Source organism: Phyllobates terribilis, unplaced genomic scaffold, assembly GCF_046119375.1.
Source record: "Phyllobates terribilis strain yellow unplaced genomic scaffold, ASM4611937v1 Scaffold_10__3_contigs__length_209671492, whole genome shotgun sequence".
Classification (NCBI taxonomy): Eukaryota; Metazoa; Chordata; class Amphibia; order Anura; family Dendrobatidae; genus Phyllobates; species Phyllobates terribilis.
The window spans coordinates 196,552,396-196,572,948 of record NW_027362770.1 but is presented as its reverse complement, the minus strand read 5'-3'; the positions used below and the strand labels follow the sequence as shown (position 1 = coordinate 196,572,948).

General features: G+C 56.2%; 1 protein-coding gene across 4 annotated transcripts in view; it reads left to right on the top strand.

The window, feature by feature from the left end:
* Positions 1-1,973: 1,973 nt before the first annotated feature.
* TRIM24 (tripartite motif containing 24) overlaps positions 1,974-20,553 on the top strand; it is a 30,480-nt gene continuing 11,900 nt past the window's right edge. For 3 of the 4 annotated variants that reach the window (XR_012250951.1, XM_073650504.1, XM_073650503.1), the window contains exon 1: positions 1,974-2,543. Coding sequence is in view for 3 of the 4 variants with exons in the window: in XM_073650504.1 (XP_073506605.1) it covers positions 2,255-2,543 (289 nt within the window). In the remaining variant the exon portion in view is untranslated. The remainder of the gene's footprint in view (positions 2,544-20,553) is intronic. The other variant, XM_073650505.1, reaches the window with a different exon arrangement.

Genomic DNA, 20,553 nt, shown 5'->3' with positions numbered 1-20,553 from the left:
GTTACAGAGGGAGCTCACCCTCACACCTGAGGTTACAGCTGGAGCCCACCCTCAACGCCTGAGGTTACAGAGGGAGCCCACCCTCAACGCCTGAGGTTACAGATGGAGCTCACCCTCACGCCTGAGGTTACAGATGGAGCCCACCCTCAACGCCTGAGGTTACAGAGGGAGCCCACCCTCACACCTGAGGTTACAGATGGAGCTCACCCTCACGCCTGAGGTTACAGATGGAGCCCACCCTCACGCCTGAGGTTACAGAGGGAGCCCACCCTCACACCTGAGGTTACAGAGGGAGCTCACCCTCACACCTGAGGTTACAGAGGGAGCCCAACCTCACGCCTGAGGTTACAGAGGGAGCCCACCCTCACGCCTGAGGTTGCAGAGGGAGCCCACCCTCATGCCTGAGGTTATAGATGGAGCCCACCCTCACGCCTGAGTTTACAGATGGAGCTCACCCTCACGCCTGAGGTTACAGAGGGAGCTCACCCTCACACCTGAGGTTACAGAGGGAGCCCACCCTCATGCGTGAGGTTACAGAGGGAGCCCACCCTCACGCCTGAGGTTACAGAGGGAGCCCACCCTCACGCCTGAGGTTACAGAGGGAGCCCACCCTCACGCCTGAGGTTACAGATGGAGCTCACCCTCACGCCTGAGTTTACAGATGGAGCCCACCCTCACGCCTGAGGTTACAGAGGGAGCCCACCCTCACACCTGAGGTTACAGAGGGAGCTCACCCTCACACCTGAGGTTACAGAGGGAGCCCACCCTCACGCCTGAGGTTACAGAGGGAGCCCACCCTCACGCCTGAGGTTACAGAGGGAGCCCACCCTTACGCCTGAGGTTACAGAGGGAGCCCACCCTCACGCCTGAGGTTACAGAGGGAGCTCACCCTCACGCCTGAGTTTACAGATGGAGCCCACCCTCACGCCTGAGGTTACAGAGGGAGCCCACCCTCACACCTGAGGTTACAGAGGGAGCTCACCCTCACACCTGAGGTTACAGAGGGAGCCCACCCTCACGCCTGAGGTTACAGAGGGAGCCCACCCTCACGACGAAGGTTACAGAGGGAGCCCACCCTCCCAGAAGACCACCTTGAGTCCCACCTGAGGATATAGAGGGACCCCCCTCCCATCTGAGGTTACAGGTTACAGAGGGAGGGTGGGTTCCCTGCCTCCAGAGACCCCGTCACTTTTTCTCGCCTGTTTTTAGCCGGACGAGTCGTATTTTTTTATTGCCGATTTTTCTTTGAACATTTCAAATAAAGTTTTCGCAATTTATTACTAAATCCATTAATCCGGATTCCATTTTTTTCTACACCTAATCCTTTCCCGTACCCCCATGTCCCCTCTGTGCACTCCTCCTGCTGCTGTGATGTCACGTACTGCCATGTGACCGCAGGAGCCAATCACAGGCCTCGGAGGAGCTGCTGCGCAGTGGTTGGCTGCTGAGGTCATATGACATCATCAAAGTAAACAGACCTATAATGGAGGATCAGCCATTCTGTTATTTCCTGTGCTTATTCCTGGTCACATGACCACATTCTGTGATCTGATTGGTTCGGACTTATTTTACGCTGCGATGAGAGGAACAAAAGCAATCGCCATTAAAATACATAAAAAAATGGAGAGTCCCTTAAAACCTGAAATGATTTGCATAATGCTAATCAGGGTGGATTACTATTACCAACTCATTTGCATACTAATGAGATGCAGGTGAGCCCCCCTGCAGTCCCGAGTCCTCTCCCCCAGCCCCGGGCAGGCCCTGTCTCCGTCCTCCTCTCCCCCGGCCTCTGGCAGACCCTTCGTGTCTTTTGTTCTCCGCCCGGGGCCGCACAAAGCCCCTGCAGCCTCATCTACATGCCGGGCAGGACCGTCGCTTAATATTCATAAGCAGCCCCGCCCACCTCATGTATTATTCCTTACACCTTTTCTATTGGATACAGCGGCGGGGGGCGTGGCTTCGGAGCCCGCTCTCTTGTTGGAGGTGGGGGGAGGAAAAAAATAACATTACAGCTCGGACTGTACCACCGCGTCGCGGGGAGGTCCGGAGAGCGGGGTGTCGCGCGCTCGCCTCGTTGTTCCAGTGGGTTCCCTCAGAGCCGGCTACGGGCGGAGTGGTAGCGGCCGCGGGGAGGCGGGCCCGGCTCGGGCGCTCAGTCTGCGTCGGGCCGCCGGGCGTGTCGGATGTTAGGAGGCCGTTAAGCGGATAGAGCTCAGCGGGCGGTAAGGCCCAGGAAAGTCCGAGGCCTTCGAGCATGGAGGGGGCCGCGGCCTCCACTCAGGCGGTGCCTCCGCCGCCCCCCCCGGAGAATGAAGCGGAGAGCCGGCCGGGCCCGGAGGAGCGGAGCGGGGAGAGGGCGGCCCTCAGCCTGCTGGAGACGTGCAGCGTGTGCCGGGCCAACATCCAGAGCCGGAGCCCGCGCCTGCTGCCCTGCCTGCACTCCGTCTGCCTGCGCTGCCTGCCGGCCCCGAGCCGCTACATCAGCCTGCCGGCATCCGCGGGGCCTAGCGCCGGCCAGCCGGGGGCCCCGAGCACCGCTCAGGGTGAGTGCGGGACCGGGGGAGGGGAGAGGGAGGACGCCGGGATATATATCACTCCGTATATAGTATAGTGGGCCCCCCCCCCCATATACAGTGCCGACCAGCCGGGGGCCCCGAGCACCGCTCAGGGTGAGTGCGGGACCGGGGGAGGGGAGAGGGAGGACGCCGGGATATATATCACTCCGTATATAGTATAGTGGCCCCCCCCCCCCATATACAGTGCCGACCAGCCGGGGGCCCCGAGCACCGCTCAGGGTGAGTGCGGGACCGGGGAAGGGGAGAGGGGGGACGCCGGGATATATATCACCCCGTATATGGTATAGTGCCCCCCAGCACAGGCCAGCCGAGGGCCCCGAGCACTGCTCAGGGTGAGTGTGGGACCGGGAGAGGGGGGACGCCGGGATATATATCACCCCGTATATCGTATAGTGCCCCCCAGCACAGGCCAGCCGAGGGCCCCGAGCACCGCTCAGGGTGAGTGCGGGACCGGGGGAGGGGAGAGGGAGGACGCCGGGATATATATCACTCCGTATATAGTATAGTGCCCCCCCCCCCATATACAGCGCCGGCCAGCCGGGGGCCCCGAGCACCGCTCAGGGTGAGTGCGGGACCGGGGGAGGGGAGAGGAGGGACGCCGGGATATATATCACTCCGTATATAGTATAGTGCCCCCCCCATATACAGTGCCGGCCAGCCGGGGGCCCCGAGCACCGCTCAGGGTGAGTGCGGGACCGGGGGAGGGGAGAGGGAGGACGCCGGGATATATATCACTCCGTATATAGTATAGTGCCCCCCCCATATACAGCGCCGGCCAGCCGGGGGCCCCGAGCACCGCTCAGGGTGAGTGCGGGACCGGGGGAGGGGAGAGGGGGGACGCCGGGATATATATCACTCCGTATATAGTATAGTGCCCCCCCCCCCCCCCCCCCCCATATACAGTGCCGACCAGCCGGGGGCCCCGAGCACCGCTCAGGGTGAGTGCGGGGGAGGGGAGAGGGGGGGCGCCGGGATATATATCACTCCGTATATAGTATAGTGGCCCCCCCCCCATATACAGCGCCGGCCAGCCGGGGGCCCCGAGCACCGCTCAGGGTGAGTGCGGGACCGGGGGAGGGGAGAGGGGGGACGCCGGGATATATATCACTCCGTATATAGTATAGTGGCCCCCCCCCATATACAGTGCCGGCCAGCCGGGGGCCCCGAGCACCGCTCAGGGTGAGTGCGGGACCGGGGGAGGGGAGAGGGAGGACGCCGGGATATATATCACTCCGTATATAGTATAGTGGCCCCCCCCCCCATATACAGCGCCGGCCAGCCGGGGGCCCCGAGCACCGCTCAGGGTGAGTGCGGGACCGGGGGAGGGGAGAGGGGGGACGCCGGGATATATATCACTCCGTATATAGTATAGTGGGCCCCCCCCCCATATACAGCGCCGGCCAGCCGGGGGCCCCGAGCACCGCTCAGGGTGAGTGCGGGACCGGGGGAGGGGAGAGGGGGGACGCCGGGATATATATCACTCCGTATATAGTATAGTGGGCCCCCCCCCATATACAGTGCCGGCCAGCCGGGGGCCCCGAGCACCGCTCAGGGTGAGTGCGGGACCGGGGGAGGGGAGAGGGAGGACGCCGGGATATATATCACTCCGTATATAGTATAGTGGCCCCCCCCCCCATATACAGCGCCGGCCAGCCGGGGGCCCCGAGCACCGCTCAGGGTGAGTGCGGGACCGGGGGAGGGGAGAGGGGGGACGCCGGGATATATATCACTCCGTATATAGTATAGTGGGGCCCCCCCCCCCCCCCATATACAGTGCCGACCAGCCGGGGGCCCCGAGCACCGCTCAGGGTGAGTGCGGGACCGGGGGAGGGGAGAGGGGGGACGCCGGGATATATATCACTCCGTATATAGTATCGTGGCCCCCCCCCATATACATCGCCGGCCAGCCGGGGGCCCCGAGCACCGCTCAGGGTGAGTGCGGGACCGGGGGAGGGGAGAGGGGGGACGCCGGGATATATATCACTCCGTATATAGTATAGTGGCCCCCCCCCATATACAGTGCCGGCCAGCCGGGGGCCCCGAGCACCGCTCAGGGTGAGTGCGGGACCGGGGGAGGGGAGAGGGAGGACGCCGGGATATATATCACTCCGTATATAGTATAGTGGCCCCCCCCCCCCATATACAGTGCCGGGGGCCCCGAGCACCGCTCAGGGTGAGTGCGGGACCGGGGGAGGGGAGAGGGGGGACGCCGGGATATATATCACTCCGTATATAGTATAGTGGACCCCCCCCCCATATACAGCGCCGGCCAGCCGGGGGCCCCGAGCACCGCTCAGGGTGAGTGCGGGACCGGGGGAGGGGAGAGGGGGGACGCCGGGATATATATCACTCCGTATATAGTATAGTGGCCCCCCCCCCCCATATACAGTGCCGGCCAGCCGGGGGCCCCGAGCACCGCTCAGGGTGAGTGTGGGACCGGGGGAGGGGAGAGGGAGGACGCCGGGATATATATCACTCCGTATATAGTATAGTGCCCCCCCATATACAGCGCCGGCCAGCCGGGGGCCCCGAGCACCGCTCAGGGTGAGTGCGGGACCGGGGGAGGGGAGAGGGGGAACGCCGGGATATATATCACTCCGTATATAGTATAGTGCCCCCCCCCCCCCCATATACAGTGCCGGCCAGCCGGGGGCCCCGAGCACCGCTCAGGGTGAGTGCGGGGGAGGGGAGAGGGGGGACGCCGGGATATATATCACTCCGTATATAGTATAGTGGGCCCCCCCCCTTATACAGTGCCGGCCAGCCGGGGGCCCCGAGCACCGCTCAGGGTGAGTGCGGGACCGGGAGAGGGAGGACGCCGGGATATATATCACTCCGTATATAGTATAGTGCCCCCCCCCCATATACAGTGCCCCCCAGAACAAGCCAGCCGGGGGCCCCGAGCACCGCTCAGGGTGAGTGCGGGACCGGGGGAGGGGAGAGGGGGGACGCCGGGATATATATCACCCCGTATATGGTATAGTGCCCCCCAGCACAGGCCAGCCGAGGGCCCCGAGCACTGCTCAGGGTGAGTGCGGGACCGGGAGAGGGGGGACGCCGGGATATATATCACCCCGTATATAGTATAGTGCCCCCAGCACAGGCCAGCCGGGGGCCCCGACCACCGCTCAGGGTGAGTGCGGGACCGGGAGAGGGGGGACGCCGGGATATATATCACCCCGTATATGGTATAGTGCCCCCCAGCACAGGCCAGCCGAGGGCCCCGAGCACTGCTCAGGGTGAGTGCGGGGGGAGGGGAGAGGGGGGACGCCGGGATATATATCACTCCGTATATAGTATAGTGCCCCCAGCACAGGCCAGCCGGGGGCCCCGACCACCGCTCAGGGTGAGTGCGGGACCGGGAGAGGGGGGACGCCGGGATATATATCACCCCGTATATCGTATAGTGCCCCCCAGCACAGGCCAGCCGAGGGCCCCGAGCACTGCTCAGGGTGAGTGCGGGGGAGGGGAGAGGGGGGACGCCGGGATATATATCACTCCGTATATAGTATAGTCCCCCCCCCCCCCATATACAGTGCCCCCCAGAACAAGCCAGCCGGGTGCCTCGTGCACCACTCAGGGTGAGTGTGGGAGAGGGGGGACGCCGGGATACATCACCCCGTATATAGTATAGTGCCGACCAGCCGGGGGCCCCGAGCACCACTCAGGGTGAGTGTGGGACCGGGAGAGGGGGGACGCCGGGATATATATCACTCCGTATATAGTATAGTGCCCCCCCCATATACAGTGCCCCCCAGAACAAGCCAGCCGGGGGCCCCGAGCACCACTCAGGGTGAGTGTGGGAGAGGGGGGACGCCGGGATACATCACCCCGTATATAGTATAGTGCCCCCCAGCCGGGGGCCCCGAGCACCACTCAGGGTGAGTGCGGGAGAGGGGGGACGCCGGGATATATATCACCCCGTATATAGTATAGTGCCCCCCCATATACAGTGCCCCCCAGCACATGCCAGCCGGGGGCCCCGAGCACCACTCAGGGTGAGTGTGGGACCGGGGGAGGGGAGAGGGGGGACGCCGGGATATATATCACTCCGTATATAGTATAGTGTGCCCCCCAGAACAAGCCAGCCGGGGACCCCGAGCACCACTCAGGGTGAGTGCGGGAGAGGGGGGACGCCGGGATATACATCACCCTGTATATAGTATAGTGCCCCCCAGCACAGCACAGGCCAGCCGGGGGCCCCGGGCACCACTCAGGGTGAGTGCGGGACCGGGGGAGGGGGGACGCCGGCATAGATCACCCCTTATATAGTATAGTGCTCCCCAGCGCCGGCCAGCCAGGGACCCCAAGCACCGCTCAGGGTGAGTGCGGGGGAGGGGGGATGCCGGAATACATCACCCCGTATATAGTGTAGTGCCCCCCCAGCACAGGCCAGCCGGGGGCCCCGAGCACCGCTCAGGGTGAGTGCGGGACCGGGGGAGGGGGGGGATGCCGGGATACATCACCCAGTATATAGTATAGTGCCCCCCCAGCACAGGCCAGCCGGGGGCCCCGAGCACCGCTCAGGGTGAGTGCGGGACCGGGGGAGGGGGGGTGCCGGGATACATCACCCAGTATATAGTATAGTGCCCCCCCAGCACAGGCCAGCCGGGGGCCCCGAGCACCGCTCAGGGTGACTGCGGGACCGGGGGAGGGGAGAGGGGGGACGCCGGGATAATCACCCCATATATATTATAGTGCCCCCCAGCACAGGCCAGCCGGGGGCCCCGAGCACCGCTCAGGGTGAGTGCGGGGGGAGGGGAGAGGGGGAAGTCGGGATATATATCACCCCGTATATAGTATAGTGCCCCCCAGCACAGGCCAGCCGGGGGCCCCGGGCACCACTCAGGGTGAGTGCGGGACCTGGGGAGGGGAGAGGGGGAATGCCGGGATACATCACCCCGTATATAGTATAGTGCCCCCCAGCACAGGCCAGCCGGAGGCCCCGGGCACCACTCAGGGTGAGTGCGGGGAGGGGAGAGGGGGGACGCTGGGATATACCACCCCGTATATAGTATATTCCCCGCCCCCCCCCATATACAGTGCCCCCCAGAACAAGCCAGCCAGGGGCCCTGAGCACCACTCAGGGTGAGTGCGGGACTGGGGGAGGGGAGAGGGGGGGGACGCCGGGATAGATCACCCCGTATATAGTATAGTGCCCCCCAAAACAGGCCAGCCGGGGGCCCCGAGCACCACTCAGTGTGAGTGCGGGACCGGGGGAGGGGAGAGGGGGTCGCCGGATACATCACCCCGTATATAGTATAGTGCCCCCCAGCACAGGCCAGCCGGGGGCCCCGGGCACCACTCAGGGTGAGTGCGGGACCGAGAGAGGGGGGGACGCCGGAATATCACCCCGTATATAGTACAGTGCCCCCCAGGAGAGGCCAGCCGGGAGTCCTGAGCAGTACTCAGGGTGAGTGCGGGACCTGGGGAGGGGAGAGGGGGGATGCCGGGATATATCACCCCATATGTAGTATAGTGCCCCCAGCACAGGCCAGCCGGGTGAGTGCGGGACTGAGAGAGGGAGGGACGCCGGAATATCACCCTGTATATAGTACAGTGCCGGCCAGCTGGGGGCCCCGAGCACCGCGGGCAGGACTGTGCAGGGTGAGGGAGGGGAGAGGGGGACGCCGGAATATATAACCCCATATATGCTATAGTGCACCCCCCATATACAGTGCCCCCCAGCACAGGCCAACCGGGGGCCCCGAGCACCGCGGGCAGCACCGTGCGGGGGAGGGGGACGCTGAAATATCACCCGAATATCAACCCAACCTTGCCCCCACCCCTTATACAGTGCCCCCCAGTGTGTACGACCCCATATATAGGATCCTGAGCTCCACCGGCTGCACCGTTCGGGAAGAGGGGGGGATGTCCGGAATATCACCCATGTGCCCCCCCATATATAGGACCCCGTATATAGTGCCCCCCTCCCCGAATATCGGATGATATATCGCCCAAAATACAGCAAAACATCGCCACAGATGTGCCCAACAGTAAGACCCCAGTCGTTCGTCCCCCCCCCCCCCCCTTCCGAGTGTGCAGGGCCTCCTGGTGTATAGTGCCCCCCTTAATCAATACTTTGAAAATGTCTTCACACCCCGTGAGCTCTTCCACATTTTTTATTTTACACCCAGAAACTTCCATGTAATTTATTGAGATTTTCTGTGATAGAAAAGTCACAAATATTTGTGACGAGTAAAGGAAATGATGCGAGGTATTCTAAATATTTTATAGATCTAAACCTGACAATTGGGGTATTGTGCATTAGTATTCACCCCCTGTAGTCTAATGCCCCTGAGTGACCAATCGCCCCCAGAAGTCACATCATTAGTACATTGCATTCTCCTAGGTGTGATTCTTCTCAGTATAACTACAGCTGTTCTGTGAAGGCCTCAGAGGATTGAGAACATTAGTGATCAAACACCATCATGAACACCAAGGAGCCCACCAGACAGGTCAGGGAGAAAGCAGAAAACCAAGGAGCCCACCAGACAGGTCAGGGAGAAAGCAGAAAACCAAGGAGCCCACCAGACAGGTCAGGGATAAAGCAGAAAACCAAGGAGCCCACCAGACAGGTCAGGGATAAAGCTGTGGAGGAGAGGAAAACCGGGTTAGGACGGGGACTGATGTGTGACTGATAGCTGAAGACGCCTGTCACTGTCAACTCGGACCCCCATTAGGCTGAGCTATAGGCCAAGCTCTATAGGAGACGGAGACTTCTTTATATATAGCGATATTGTGTATAGCCGTATGTAGTAAGTGATCAGATAATGTGCGAGACAAATATGAAAGTTTATTTTAAAAAAGTTAAAATCGCCCTCGTTTTTCCCTGTTAAAAGTAAGAAAAATAATTCACATATTTGCCATCGCCGCGATCATAAGTCTAAAGTCTTCGGGTCCGTGCACACGATCAGTGTTACTTCAGGCTTTGACGCAGGTGAATTTCCGCACCTCAGTTCACACGACTTTTTAATGCATTTTTGTAAAAGATAGATTGGAGATAATTGGTGTCTTACGTTCTTCTATTAATAAATTACAAAAGTGATGTGGCGTCCCATTCCCCCTCCCCCCTTATTTTTGACAACCAGCCCAAGTAAAGCAGACAGCTGGGGGCTGATATTATCAGCCTGGCCCGGTCCCTGGTTATTGATCCCTTCCAAAAAAAAAGCGCACACAGGAAAAAAGTTTATTTAGAAAAAAAAAAATACCCCACCCCCGCACATCGTTAACCAATTTATTAAAAAGAAAACGCGAAGATTTGATGTAATCCAGCGAATCAGAAGCAGTCCAAAAAAATGGGAACCTGAGAAAACATAAAGAGTAATATAAATAAAAACAAGAGACCTTCCCTTACTGACCTATTTATTGAAACCCCCGCAGCTCCGACATAATCCATGGCGATTCTGTACGGCAACTTATGGAGCGTTGTTCTGAGAGTGACTATTGGTAGGTCACTTCCGGTTATGTCTCATGAGTGATGACGTTATGGAGTTGCTCGCGTCATCGAGCGTAATATCTGACTGGGAGGGACCTATGAACTGCAGGCTGGGAAGGGCCCAATAACCAGGGACCTTCCCAGTCTGATAATATAAGCCTGCAGCTGTCTGCTTTACCTGGGCTGGTTACCAAAAATAGGGGGAGACCCCACGTCATTTTTTATTTATTTATTTTTTTCAAAATCGTGTATGCTATAGATGCGTTTTCTGGGTGTTTGCGATGCGTAAACGCACTTTACAACGCGCGTCCTTTTTTTAAACTGCGCATTTACTGCATCTATGGGGAAACTCCGCGCAGAAAACTTGAGCGTTCCCGCAGACTTGCTGTGACTCGGAAACTCGCAGCGTAAAGAAGGATTCCTATTAATCCCATCCTCTGCTCGTACTGCGCGGCGCAGGACAAAACGCTGCCATCCCTGATTGTCGGCACCCGGCCTGAAAGTATGGAATTAATCAATGTATCTTTATGGCGTTTACCATCAGGATTGCTTTGTTTGGTTCTCGCCTCCCTTAAAAAAAAATAAAAATTAATGATCAATTGAAGCATCAAATGTGCACAAAACTGGTATTAACCCCCTTTCCGACGTGTGCAATACTATTATGACACACGTCAGTTCCATCCCTTTGGTGCGGGCTCCGGCGCTGAGCCCGCACCTTTCCGGGCACTGGACAGCTGATCTGTACAGCTCCTAACAGCTGCAGGTGCAATCACGATCCACTCGCGGCTATTAACTAGTTAAATTCCTCTGTCAGCCTCTGGGCGTCCATTCTCCGAAATTACCTCATACTGGGGTCCCAAAACACTACTGGACCCCAAAACCCCAGCTGCCCCCCAGTATCAGTGATATCACAGAATGTTTTGTGGAAGGAAAGGATTTTTATAACATTTCTGTAACGGTTTGATACTTTGTTTCAGTTCTTCATTATTTGTATAATATCTGCGACTGGAATGGTTCTTGTTTTTACCTGGAGGTGGAGGATTGTTACAATGTATCAGTGCAGACAGGCTTCTGTCCTGGGCTCCAGGCTGATGACCTCAGCTGCACTGGTACTATGTAACAAGCTCCGGATGAGGTCGGATTTGTTGTAGGAATTTGTGAAGTTTGAGACCTTTTTTGTGTTTTAAATCCTCCATCCGGATCCAGAGATGGGCTTTTTTTTACTTGGTATTATTTTTTTTAATGGTCTTTACCAAGGGGGTAATGGCCGGCTGACTGCTGTCCCCTCCCCCTTTATAACCAGACCTCTGCAGGAGGGGTCCTGGACTGATCTCCAGAGTCTGAGCTTTACAAAATTTGTTTGCAAATGTTTTACATGTCTGATAAGTTAGTTTAGGTCAGTCCTGATGGTTATCTGCCCCCCCCAGACATCACACAAACTTATCTCCACCTCCTCCTCCAGAGGGATTGTGTGTCACATGCTGGGCAGCAAATGTTAATGTCTAGTAAGCAGCAGAGTACAAGATCATTACAGAAGAGTTAAGGTACCGTCACACTTAGCAATGCTACAGCGATCCCGACAACCATACGACCTGGCAGCGATCGTTGCTGCGTCGCTTTGTGGTCGCTTGTGAGATGTCAAACAGTCAGAACTTCCAAACGATACGGCGACCCGTAGCGACCTGTATAACGATGTCTTCGGTCGTTGGGACCCTGTCACATAGCAGCTACTCTCACGATTCAGACCTCGATGAGGGACGACTTCTCAGTTCTGAGTCGCCAACGAGGTTGTTGGTAAGGTGTCAAACACACCGATGCATGCTACCCAGCGGGACCTCAACCATCAAAGAACGGTCCAGGCCGTTTCCACACGACCAGCGATCTCACAGCAGGGGCCTGGTCTCTGCTGCGGGTCAAACTCTCCAAATGCAACATGATATCCGCTAACAAATTGTCGGCTCAAATTGTTAGCGGATATCATGTTGCATTTGGAGAGTCCCTGTGTGCCCAAACATTGGAGCTCCCCCACAAGTGACCCCATTTTGGAAACTAGACCCCCCCAAGGCACCTATCTAGATGCATAGTGAGCACTTGGAACCCCAGGTGCTTCACAAATTGATTCATAAAAATGAAAGTTTTTTTTTCACTTTTTCATTATTACGAATCAATTTGTGAAGCACCTGGGGGTTCCAAGTGCTCACTATGCATCTAGAAAGGTGCCTTGGGGGGTCTAGTTTCCAAAATGGGGTCACTTGTGGGGGAGCTCCAATGTTTGGGCACACAGGGACTCTCTAAATGCAACATGGTGTCCTCTAACAAATTTAACGGAAAATCGGCTCAAATTGTTAGTGACACCATGTTGCGTTTGGAGAGCCGCTGTGTGCCCAAACATTGGAGCTCCCCCACAAGTGACCCCATTTTGGAAACTAGACCCCCCAAGGCACCTATCTAGATGCATTGTGAGCACTTGGAACCCTCAGGTGCTTCACAAATTGATTCATAAAAATGAAAAAGTGTTTTTTTTTTTCACTTTTTCATTGTTACGAATCAATTTGTGAAGCACCTGGGGGTTCCAAGTGCTCACTATGCATCTAGATAGGTGCCTTGGGGGGTCTTGTTTCCAAAATGGGGTCACTTGTGGGGGAGCTCCAAAGTTTGGGCACACATGGGCTCTCCAAACAACATGGCGTCCGCTAATTATTCAAGCAAATTTTACAATCAAAAAGTCAAATGGCGCTCCTTCCCTTCCGAGCCCTGCCGTGCGCCTAAACAGTGTTTTTTCCCCAAATATTGGGTATCTGCGTGCCCAGGGGAAATTGCACAACAAATTTTGGGGTCCATTTTTTCTTGTTACCCCTGTGAAAATAAAAAAAATTGGGTCTAAAGTAACATTTTTGTGAAAAAAGTTAAATGTTCATTTTTTTCTTCCACATTCAAAAAATTCCTGTGAAGCACCTGAAGGGTTAATAAAGTTCTTGAATGTGGTTTTGAGCACCTTGAGGGGTGCAGTTTTTAGAATGGTGTCACTTTTGGGTATTTTCTGTCATAAAGACCTCTCAAAGTGACTTCAAATGTGATGTGGTCCCTAAAAAAATGGTTTTGTAAATTTTGTTGGAAAAATGAGAAATCGCTGGTCAACTTTTAACCCTTATAGCTCCCTAACAAAAAAAAATTTTGGTTCCAAAATTGTGCTGATGTAAAGTAGACATGTGGGAAATGTTATTTATTAACTCTTTTGTGTGACATATCGCTCTGATTTCAGGGCTTAAAAATTCAAATTTTGAAAATTGCAAAATTTTCAAAATTTTCGCCAAATTTCCGTTTTTTTCACAAATAAACGCAAGTGATATCGAAGAAATTTTTCCACAATCATGAAGTACAATATGTCACGAAAAAACAATCTCAGAATCAGGGGGATCCGTTGAAGCGTTCCAGAGTAATTACCTCATAAAGTGACAGTGGTCAGAATTGTAAAAATTGGCCCGGTCATTAACGTGCAAACCACCCGCGGGGCTTAAGGGGTTAATGGGAGGTTCTTAAGTTGGGCGAATGGACACAACCCACTGCGAACTATGACTTCCAGAATGAACAAAGACCCGAGACTCGCATTCATTTTTATTAGCTCAATGCTGCGCCCATTTACCCCTTCCTTGATGAGCTCATGTGGGGCCTAATTGTGGGATGTGCTAGGTCTTTCAAAATTTTTAGATCCCCAACTTTCAGGATATAGTCTCCCCTGGAGGTCCCAGGCGGTAGATATTGTCGTCATGTTTCCTATTGCGATTTTATCTACTTTAGTCCTAACTTTATTTGCTCATCTTCAGCCACTGGGGTCCTCCCGTCTATTGTCTGACATTGGTCACACAGACTGCAGTGTGTAGTCTAACCATGGAGACGCATTGCTCTGCACTGCAGCTGTGTACACTGTTATAAGACCGTACAGTTGCTTTATGCCCAGCGCAGTTGCTGACTGTCTGTACTGTGCCCTTGCTTTGTACTTTTGGCTTGTAGCCTCCCGCTTTGGCTTGCGTTTTGTGACGAGGGGTTTACCTGATTGTCCTGACGTCTTGTGGGACCCCCGTTATCTGCCATGTACGGCTGATGGGAGAATCCACCGCCATCTTCCCTCCATCTGCACTCACCACAATTGGTGAAACCTTCTTGATGGCACAAACGTTAGGAAGTGACAAAAGCAGGAACCGCACCCGCTTCCTGTAAAAGGAGAAGAAATGGCCCTGAAAACAGCAGGCGAGAACCTGGGAGAAACAGTCAGCGAGATTGGTCCTTGAACGTTACTGCTGCTTTGGGGAGTTGTTTTTGTCTGGGTGCAGAACTTCACCTCCTATCTTTTAGGCGTCGTGGCTGATTGTAGCCAACTCTCAAATGATGTCTTATGTAGGTTCCCCCCGACAAGATCCCAACTCCACACTCTCATATCGTGCCTGTCCTCACCCCTCTTCGTGCTATGTCGCTGCCCATTTGTTGTTCGACAGCACCCCCAACCTGATTTGCAGCAGCGTTTCTCTCTAAGCCTCCTCCCATTCTTTGTCGGCAGTTTCTCTCTTTGCCTTCCCCTGGTTTGGCGGCGGCACGGCTCCTCTTCTTGCCTTCCCCTGGTTTGGCAGCGGGACGGCTCCTCCTCTTCTTGCCTTCCCCTGGTTTGGCGGTGGGACAGCTCCTCCTCTTCTTGCCTTCCCCTGGTTTGGCGGCGGGACGGCTCCTCCTCTTCTTGCCTTCCCCTTGTTTGGCGGTGGGACCGCTCCTTCTCTTTGCCTTCCCCTTGTTTGGCGGCGGGACGGCTCCTCCTCTTTGCCTTCCCCTGGTTTGGCGGCGGCGCAGCTCCAAATCTTTGCCTTCCCCTGGTTTGGCGGCGGGACCGCTCCTCCTCTTTGCCTTCCCCTGGTTTGGTGGTGGGACGGCTCCAAATCTTTGCCTTCCCCCGGTTTGGCGGCGGCACGGCTCCTCCTCTTTGCCTTCCCCTGGTTTGGCGGCGGCACGGCTCCTCCTCTTTGCCTTCCCCTGGTTTGGCGGCGGCACGGCTCCTCCTCTTTGCCTTCGCCGGGTTTGGCGGCGGCACGGCTCCTCCACTTTGCCTTCCCACCCCTGTCCGATCGATCAGTTCTTGCTATGAAGGCGCCATGCGACCTCCCCAGCGGGTGCGTGCTCCTTTCTCTGCTGCGGCTCGACCCTCACACCTCGTGCGCTGCTGGTCGTTGCACTGCAGATTTGGGCGCGGTTCTGATTACGTCCATTTCTTTAGGGTCCGTGATTCGCCCGCGGAGCGGACAGTGGAGTTCATGAAAGCTGCGGCTTGTCCTTGTGGAGATCTGCTGGTGTAGGGAGATTTAGCAGTGCTTCATGGGAAATATGCTAATTAGCTCTCCACTAGTAGTGCGATTGCCTCTCTAGTGCCACCTATGGGTGCAGCTGGTCAGCGTGTGTAGGAATGTAGTAATGATGCATTATTATGGCAGTGGTCCTGCAGTACCTGGGATGGGGGATGTCGGCTCCAGTTTCCTTTTGGACTGGGTCATTTTCTGCCGTCCTCCCCCATCTCTTGCTGTGAATGGTTTGACCTGTGTGAAGCTGGAGGAGAGACAAGGAGACTGGGGTTGTTTTTTTTCAGCCACTTCCAGCTGAAACCAGTTTGAGGCGGTTTCCAGAGTGACGTCCGGAGTATTAATGTGAATGGGGACGAGCAGAGATTTCAGTGTCAAAGCTCGACCCCCCCCCCCCAAACATCCAAAAAATGCAGATGCCCAGGGACATGTGCACCCCCAGATCGAGGGGGGAGATGGACAGGACCACCACATTTCAGATGAAATGGAGGGGGGCTGAAAATGGAAAAATTAAGTCGTGCTGTGACTGCTGGATTAGGACATTTGCCCACACACTATATATTGGAGTCTGGATCAACTTTTGCTTAAAATTGTATCAAATCCCATTCAACGCTGCGTCCATCATGCTTGTGGCACGGTGCCAGCCCAGAGGCAATATGTGCCACATCAGGTTGGTAAACGCAGCTCTGGATGTGAGTGGAGTCCTGTAATCCTCACCACGGCTTCTCCATGGCTGTCTCCGATGTTATGAGCATCGTGCCGATGACTCGCGGCCTCGCGTGGTTTACGATGGTGACGTCATGAGGGCGGCGCTTCTACATCACCCGGGCAGAGCAGTATGATGTCAGGTCAGATCCTGTAGGTTCTGCTTGTTCAGCTTTGACCATTGTGCAGGGCTCGTGGGGCATCCGGCAGCTACTGCCCTTGTTTCCTGAAATAATTCTGTAAAATGTTTGGTGCCTACTGAAAATGGACCCAGACCTCTTCTGACTGTCCACCTTTTAACCGCTGGCTTCCTCCTCCTCCTCTGGCTGCTGTCCACACTTTCCTGCTGGTCGCCTCCTCCTTTTCCTCTGGCTGCCCTTTGCCGCTGGCCTTTTCCTCTGGCTGCCCTTTGCCGCTGGCCTTTTCCTCTGGCTGCCCTTTGCCGCTGGCCTTTTCCTCTGGCTGCCCTTTGCCGCTGGCCTTTTCCTCTGGCTGCCCTTTGCCGCTGGCCTTTTCCTCTGGCTGCCCTTTGCCGCTGGCCTTTTCCTCTGGCTGCCCTTTGCCGCTGGCCTTTTCCTCTGGCTGCCCTTTGCCGCTGGCCTTTTCCTCTGGCTGCCCTTTGCCGCTGGCCTTTTCCTCTGGCTGCCCTTTGCCGCTGGCCTTTTCCTCTGGCTGCCCTTTGCCGCTGGCCTTTTCCTCTGGCTGCCCTTTGCCGCTGGCCTTTTCCTCTGGCTGCCCTTTGCCGCTGGCTGCCCTTTGCCGCTGGCCTTTTCCTCTGGCTGCCCTTTGCCGCTGGCCTTTTCCTCTGGCTGCCCTTTGCCGCTGGCCTTTTCCTCTGGCTGCCCTTTGCCGCTGGCCTTTTCCTCTGGCTGCCCTTTGCCGCTGGCCTTTTCCTCTGGCTGCCCTTTGCCGCTGGCCTTTTCCGCTGGCTGCCCTTTGCCGCTGGCCTTTTCCGCTGGCTGCCCTTTGCCGCTGCCCTTTGCCGCTGGCTGCCCTTTGCCGCTGGCTGCCCTTTGCCGCTGGCTGCCCTTTGCCGCTGGCTGCCCTTTGCCGCTGGCTGCCCTTTGCCGCTGGCTGCCCTTTGCCGCTGGCTGCCCTTTGCCGCTGGCTGCCCTTTGCCGCTGGCTGCCCTTTGCCGCTGGCTGCCCTTTGCCGCTGGCTGGCCTTTGCCGCTGGCTGGCCTTTGCCGCTGGCTGCCCTTTGCCTCTGGCTGCCCTTTGCCTCTGGCTGCCCTTTGCCTCTGGCTGCCCTTTGCCTCTGGCTGCCCTTTGCCTCTGGCTGCCCTTTGCCTCTGGCTGCCCTTTGCCTCTGGCTGCCCTTTGCCTCTGGCTGCCCTTTGCCTCTGGCTGCCCTTTGCCTCTGGCTGCCCTTTGCCTCTGGCTGCCCTTTGCCTCTGGCTGCCCTTTGCCTCTGGCTGCCCTTTGCCTCTGGCTGCCCTTTGCCTCTGGCTGCCCTTTGCCTCTGGCTGCCCTTTGCCTCTGGCTGCCCTTTGCCTCTGGCTGCCCTTTGCCTCTGGCTGCCCTTTGCCTCTGGCTGCCCTTTGCCTCTGGCTGCCCTTTGCCTCTGGCTGCCCTTTGCCTCTGGCTGCCCTTTGCCTCTGGCTGCCCTTTGCCTCTGGCTGCCCTTTGCCTCTGGCTGCCCTTTGCCTCTGGCTGCCCTTTGCCTCTGGCTGCCCTTTGCCTCTGGCTGCCCTTTGCCTCTGGCTGCCCTTTGCCTCTGGCTGCCCTTTGCCTCTGGCTGCCCTTTGCCTCTGGCTGCCCTTTGCCTCTGGCTGCCCTTTGCCTCTGGCTGCCCTTTGCCTCTGGCTGCCCTTTGCCTCTGGCTGCCCTTTGCCTCTGGCTGCCCTTTGCCTCTGGCTGCCCTTTGCCTCTGGCTGCCCTTTGCCTCTGGCTGCCCTTTGCCTCTGGCTGCCCTTCGCCTCTGGCCCCGCCTCCCCTCCCTTCGCCGCTGGCCCCGCCTCCCCTCCCTTCGCCGCTGGCCGTTTTCCTGTAGAGACCAAAAACCAGCTGGGGATGCTGGGAAACGTCAGCTATGCAGCTGTTGATTTGGTGTCTACTAGTGATGAGTGAACACTAAAAATGCCGGGGCTGAGCACATTGAAATACTCGGGTGATCGACCCGAGCAACGAGCCCAATGTAAGTCTATGGGAAACTCGAGCATTTTTCAAGCGGTTCCCCCCCGGCGGTCTGCAGAGGGCCTAAAAATTGCCCAAATCGATGGGAACAGTGCTGAAATGGCATGGGGACAGCATGAGGAAGACCCCTGGAAGCATCTCTGACTCCCAGGTCACTGCTGTCAACAACGTGGTCAGAGTATTACGCCACTTTTACGGACTCACAGTAAAACATACAAAAACTAAACCAAAATGGATTTTCCTGGGAAACATGTTAAGGAACATCCTTTCCAGGGTAATGACTTGTATATAAGGCAAAATAAATAACGAAAAAACAAAATGCTTCTCCACACCATGGGCTATGTTCACACGTAGCGTTTTTGAACTTTTGCATTGCTTTCAATGGTGAAAAATACATTCACGAGTAAATGTCATTTTACTACCTTATCTGGCCATGTGGTGTGAGAGACCTGATCAGACGCATCCTGTTTAATTTATGAAGACGGGACTCAGTCACAAAGCCTATTTTTTTTAGAGGGCCATCAGCCGGCTATGCTTTGTTGTTCCCAGGTCTACTATACTGTTATAGTGTATGCAGTGACTGCAAGGGCTGCCAAAAATTAAGACGCACCCCAATACATCTTTGAAAAGACGTAGAGGGGGGCCTCCGAACAAAAAATGTTCCCATTCTAAAGGAGCGGGTCGCCTATACAGCTATTTCATATGCAGTGAGTGGCAGGGCTGCCAAAAATTTGGACGCACCCCAGTACCCCTTTGAAGAAACATAGAGGAGGGTCTCAGTAAGAAAATGTTCCCATTATAAAGGAGCAGGTCTCCTATAATAATGCCCATGCTGTGACTGCAAGGGCTGCCAAAAATTAGGACACATTACATTTTGTAATTTGCATATTAACACGTGGTCTTTTTCTATATTTACTTTGGGTATGTTAAACGCTGTGTTCTTCTGAGTCTAATTAGGCGGACTCTCTTTACTCTCTAATTACAGCTGACTCTCTAAAATGGGCACACGTGGCCTACTTTGACAAGCAGATCCAGGTAGGTTTTGAGAAACCGCTGAACCACGAGGTTAAGCACATGGGCCAGGCATGGTACGTGTGAGCGCTCACCTCGCTTCAGAGCCGCCACCAGGTTCCGGCCATTGTCACACACGACCATGCCTGGCTGTAGGTTCAGCCGTGTCACCAACAGATCTGCCTTGTCTTTTAGAGCTGTCAACCACATTCAGCATTGTGCGGTTTGTCACCTAAGCATATTAGCTTCAGCACAGCCTGTTGCCGCTTGGCTGAGGCAGTGCTGCGGTGCATCCAGCTTGTGACTGATGTGGTCATTTCGGAGATAGAGGGGCAACCCTGATTGACCTAGGGCCCGCAGTCCTCGGCTTTGGGAGGATGTGTTCCGTCTCAGGGTCCGACTTGATCCCGGCTTCCACTATATTAACCCAGTGTGCCGTTATTTGTCCGTGGTTAGGTCTACCTTCCCAGTAACTGCGTTGAAGGCACGGCTAATGTTCTGGGACACGTGATTGTGTAATGCGGGGACGGCACATCAGGAGAAATAGTGGGGGCTGGGTACCAAGGGACGGCCGCCACCATCGGGTTGCGGAAAGCTTCCGTCTCCACGAACTTATAAGGCAACATTTCAAGCGCAAACATTCGAGAAATGTGAGAATTTAGTAGCGTGGCCTGTGGGGCGTTGGCTGCGTATTTGCACTTCCGTTCCAAGGACTGGGGTATGGACAACTGAACACTACGCTGGGACAAGGACGTGGTTGATGATGGTGATGGTTGCAAGTGTGCAGAACGGGAGGCATGTTCGCCTGCGCTATGGACGGGGGGGGGGGGGGCGTGCACGCGCAACAGGAAACAGGCAGCGGTGGGTGTCACCCGCAGACACTTTCTGGACCCTGGCGTTCGGCCCACCTAGTTGGGTGCTTGCCTTTGATGTCATGTGTCTGATCATGGGGGTGGTGGTCAGGCTGGTAGTTTTGCTGGCCTGGCAGGTGGTGCAAATGGCCCTTTTGGGGTTATCTGCAGAGTCTTTTAAAAAGAACCAGACTCTGGAAGACCTAACAGTTGGACTGGTAACTTCCGTTGTGTTGGTGTTACGGGTAACGGTTGCCTGCCTTCTGTGCTTCTTCCTGCCTGTTGTGGTGCCACCTCTCCATCCCCCTGTGTGCTGCTGTCCTTGCTCTGCATGTCAGTCACCTTGCCAGGTTGGGTCAGTGGCTTTGTCGTTCACCACCTCGTCTTCCACTTCCGCACCCTGGTCCTCCTCTTGACTTTCTGGCAATTGTGTCTCATCATCATCATCCACCTCTTGCGACAGTAATTGCATTTTCTCACCATCACCTTCGTGTGACC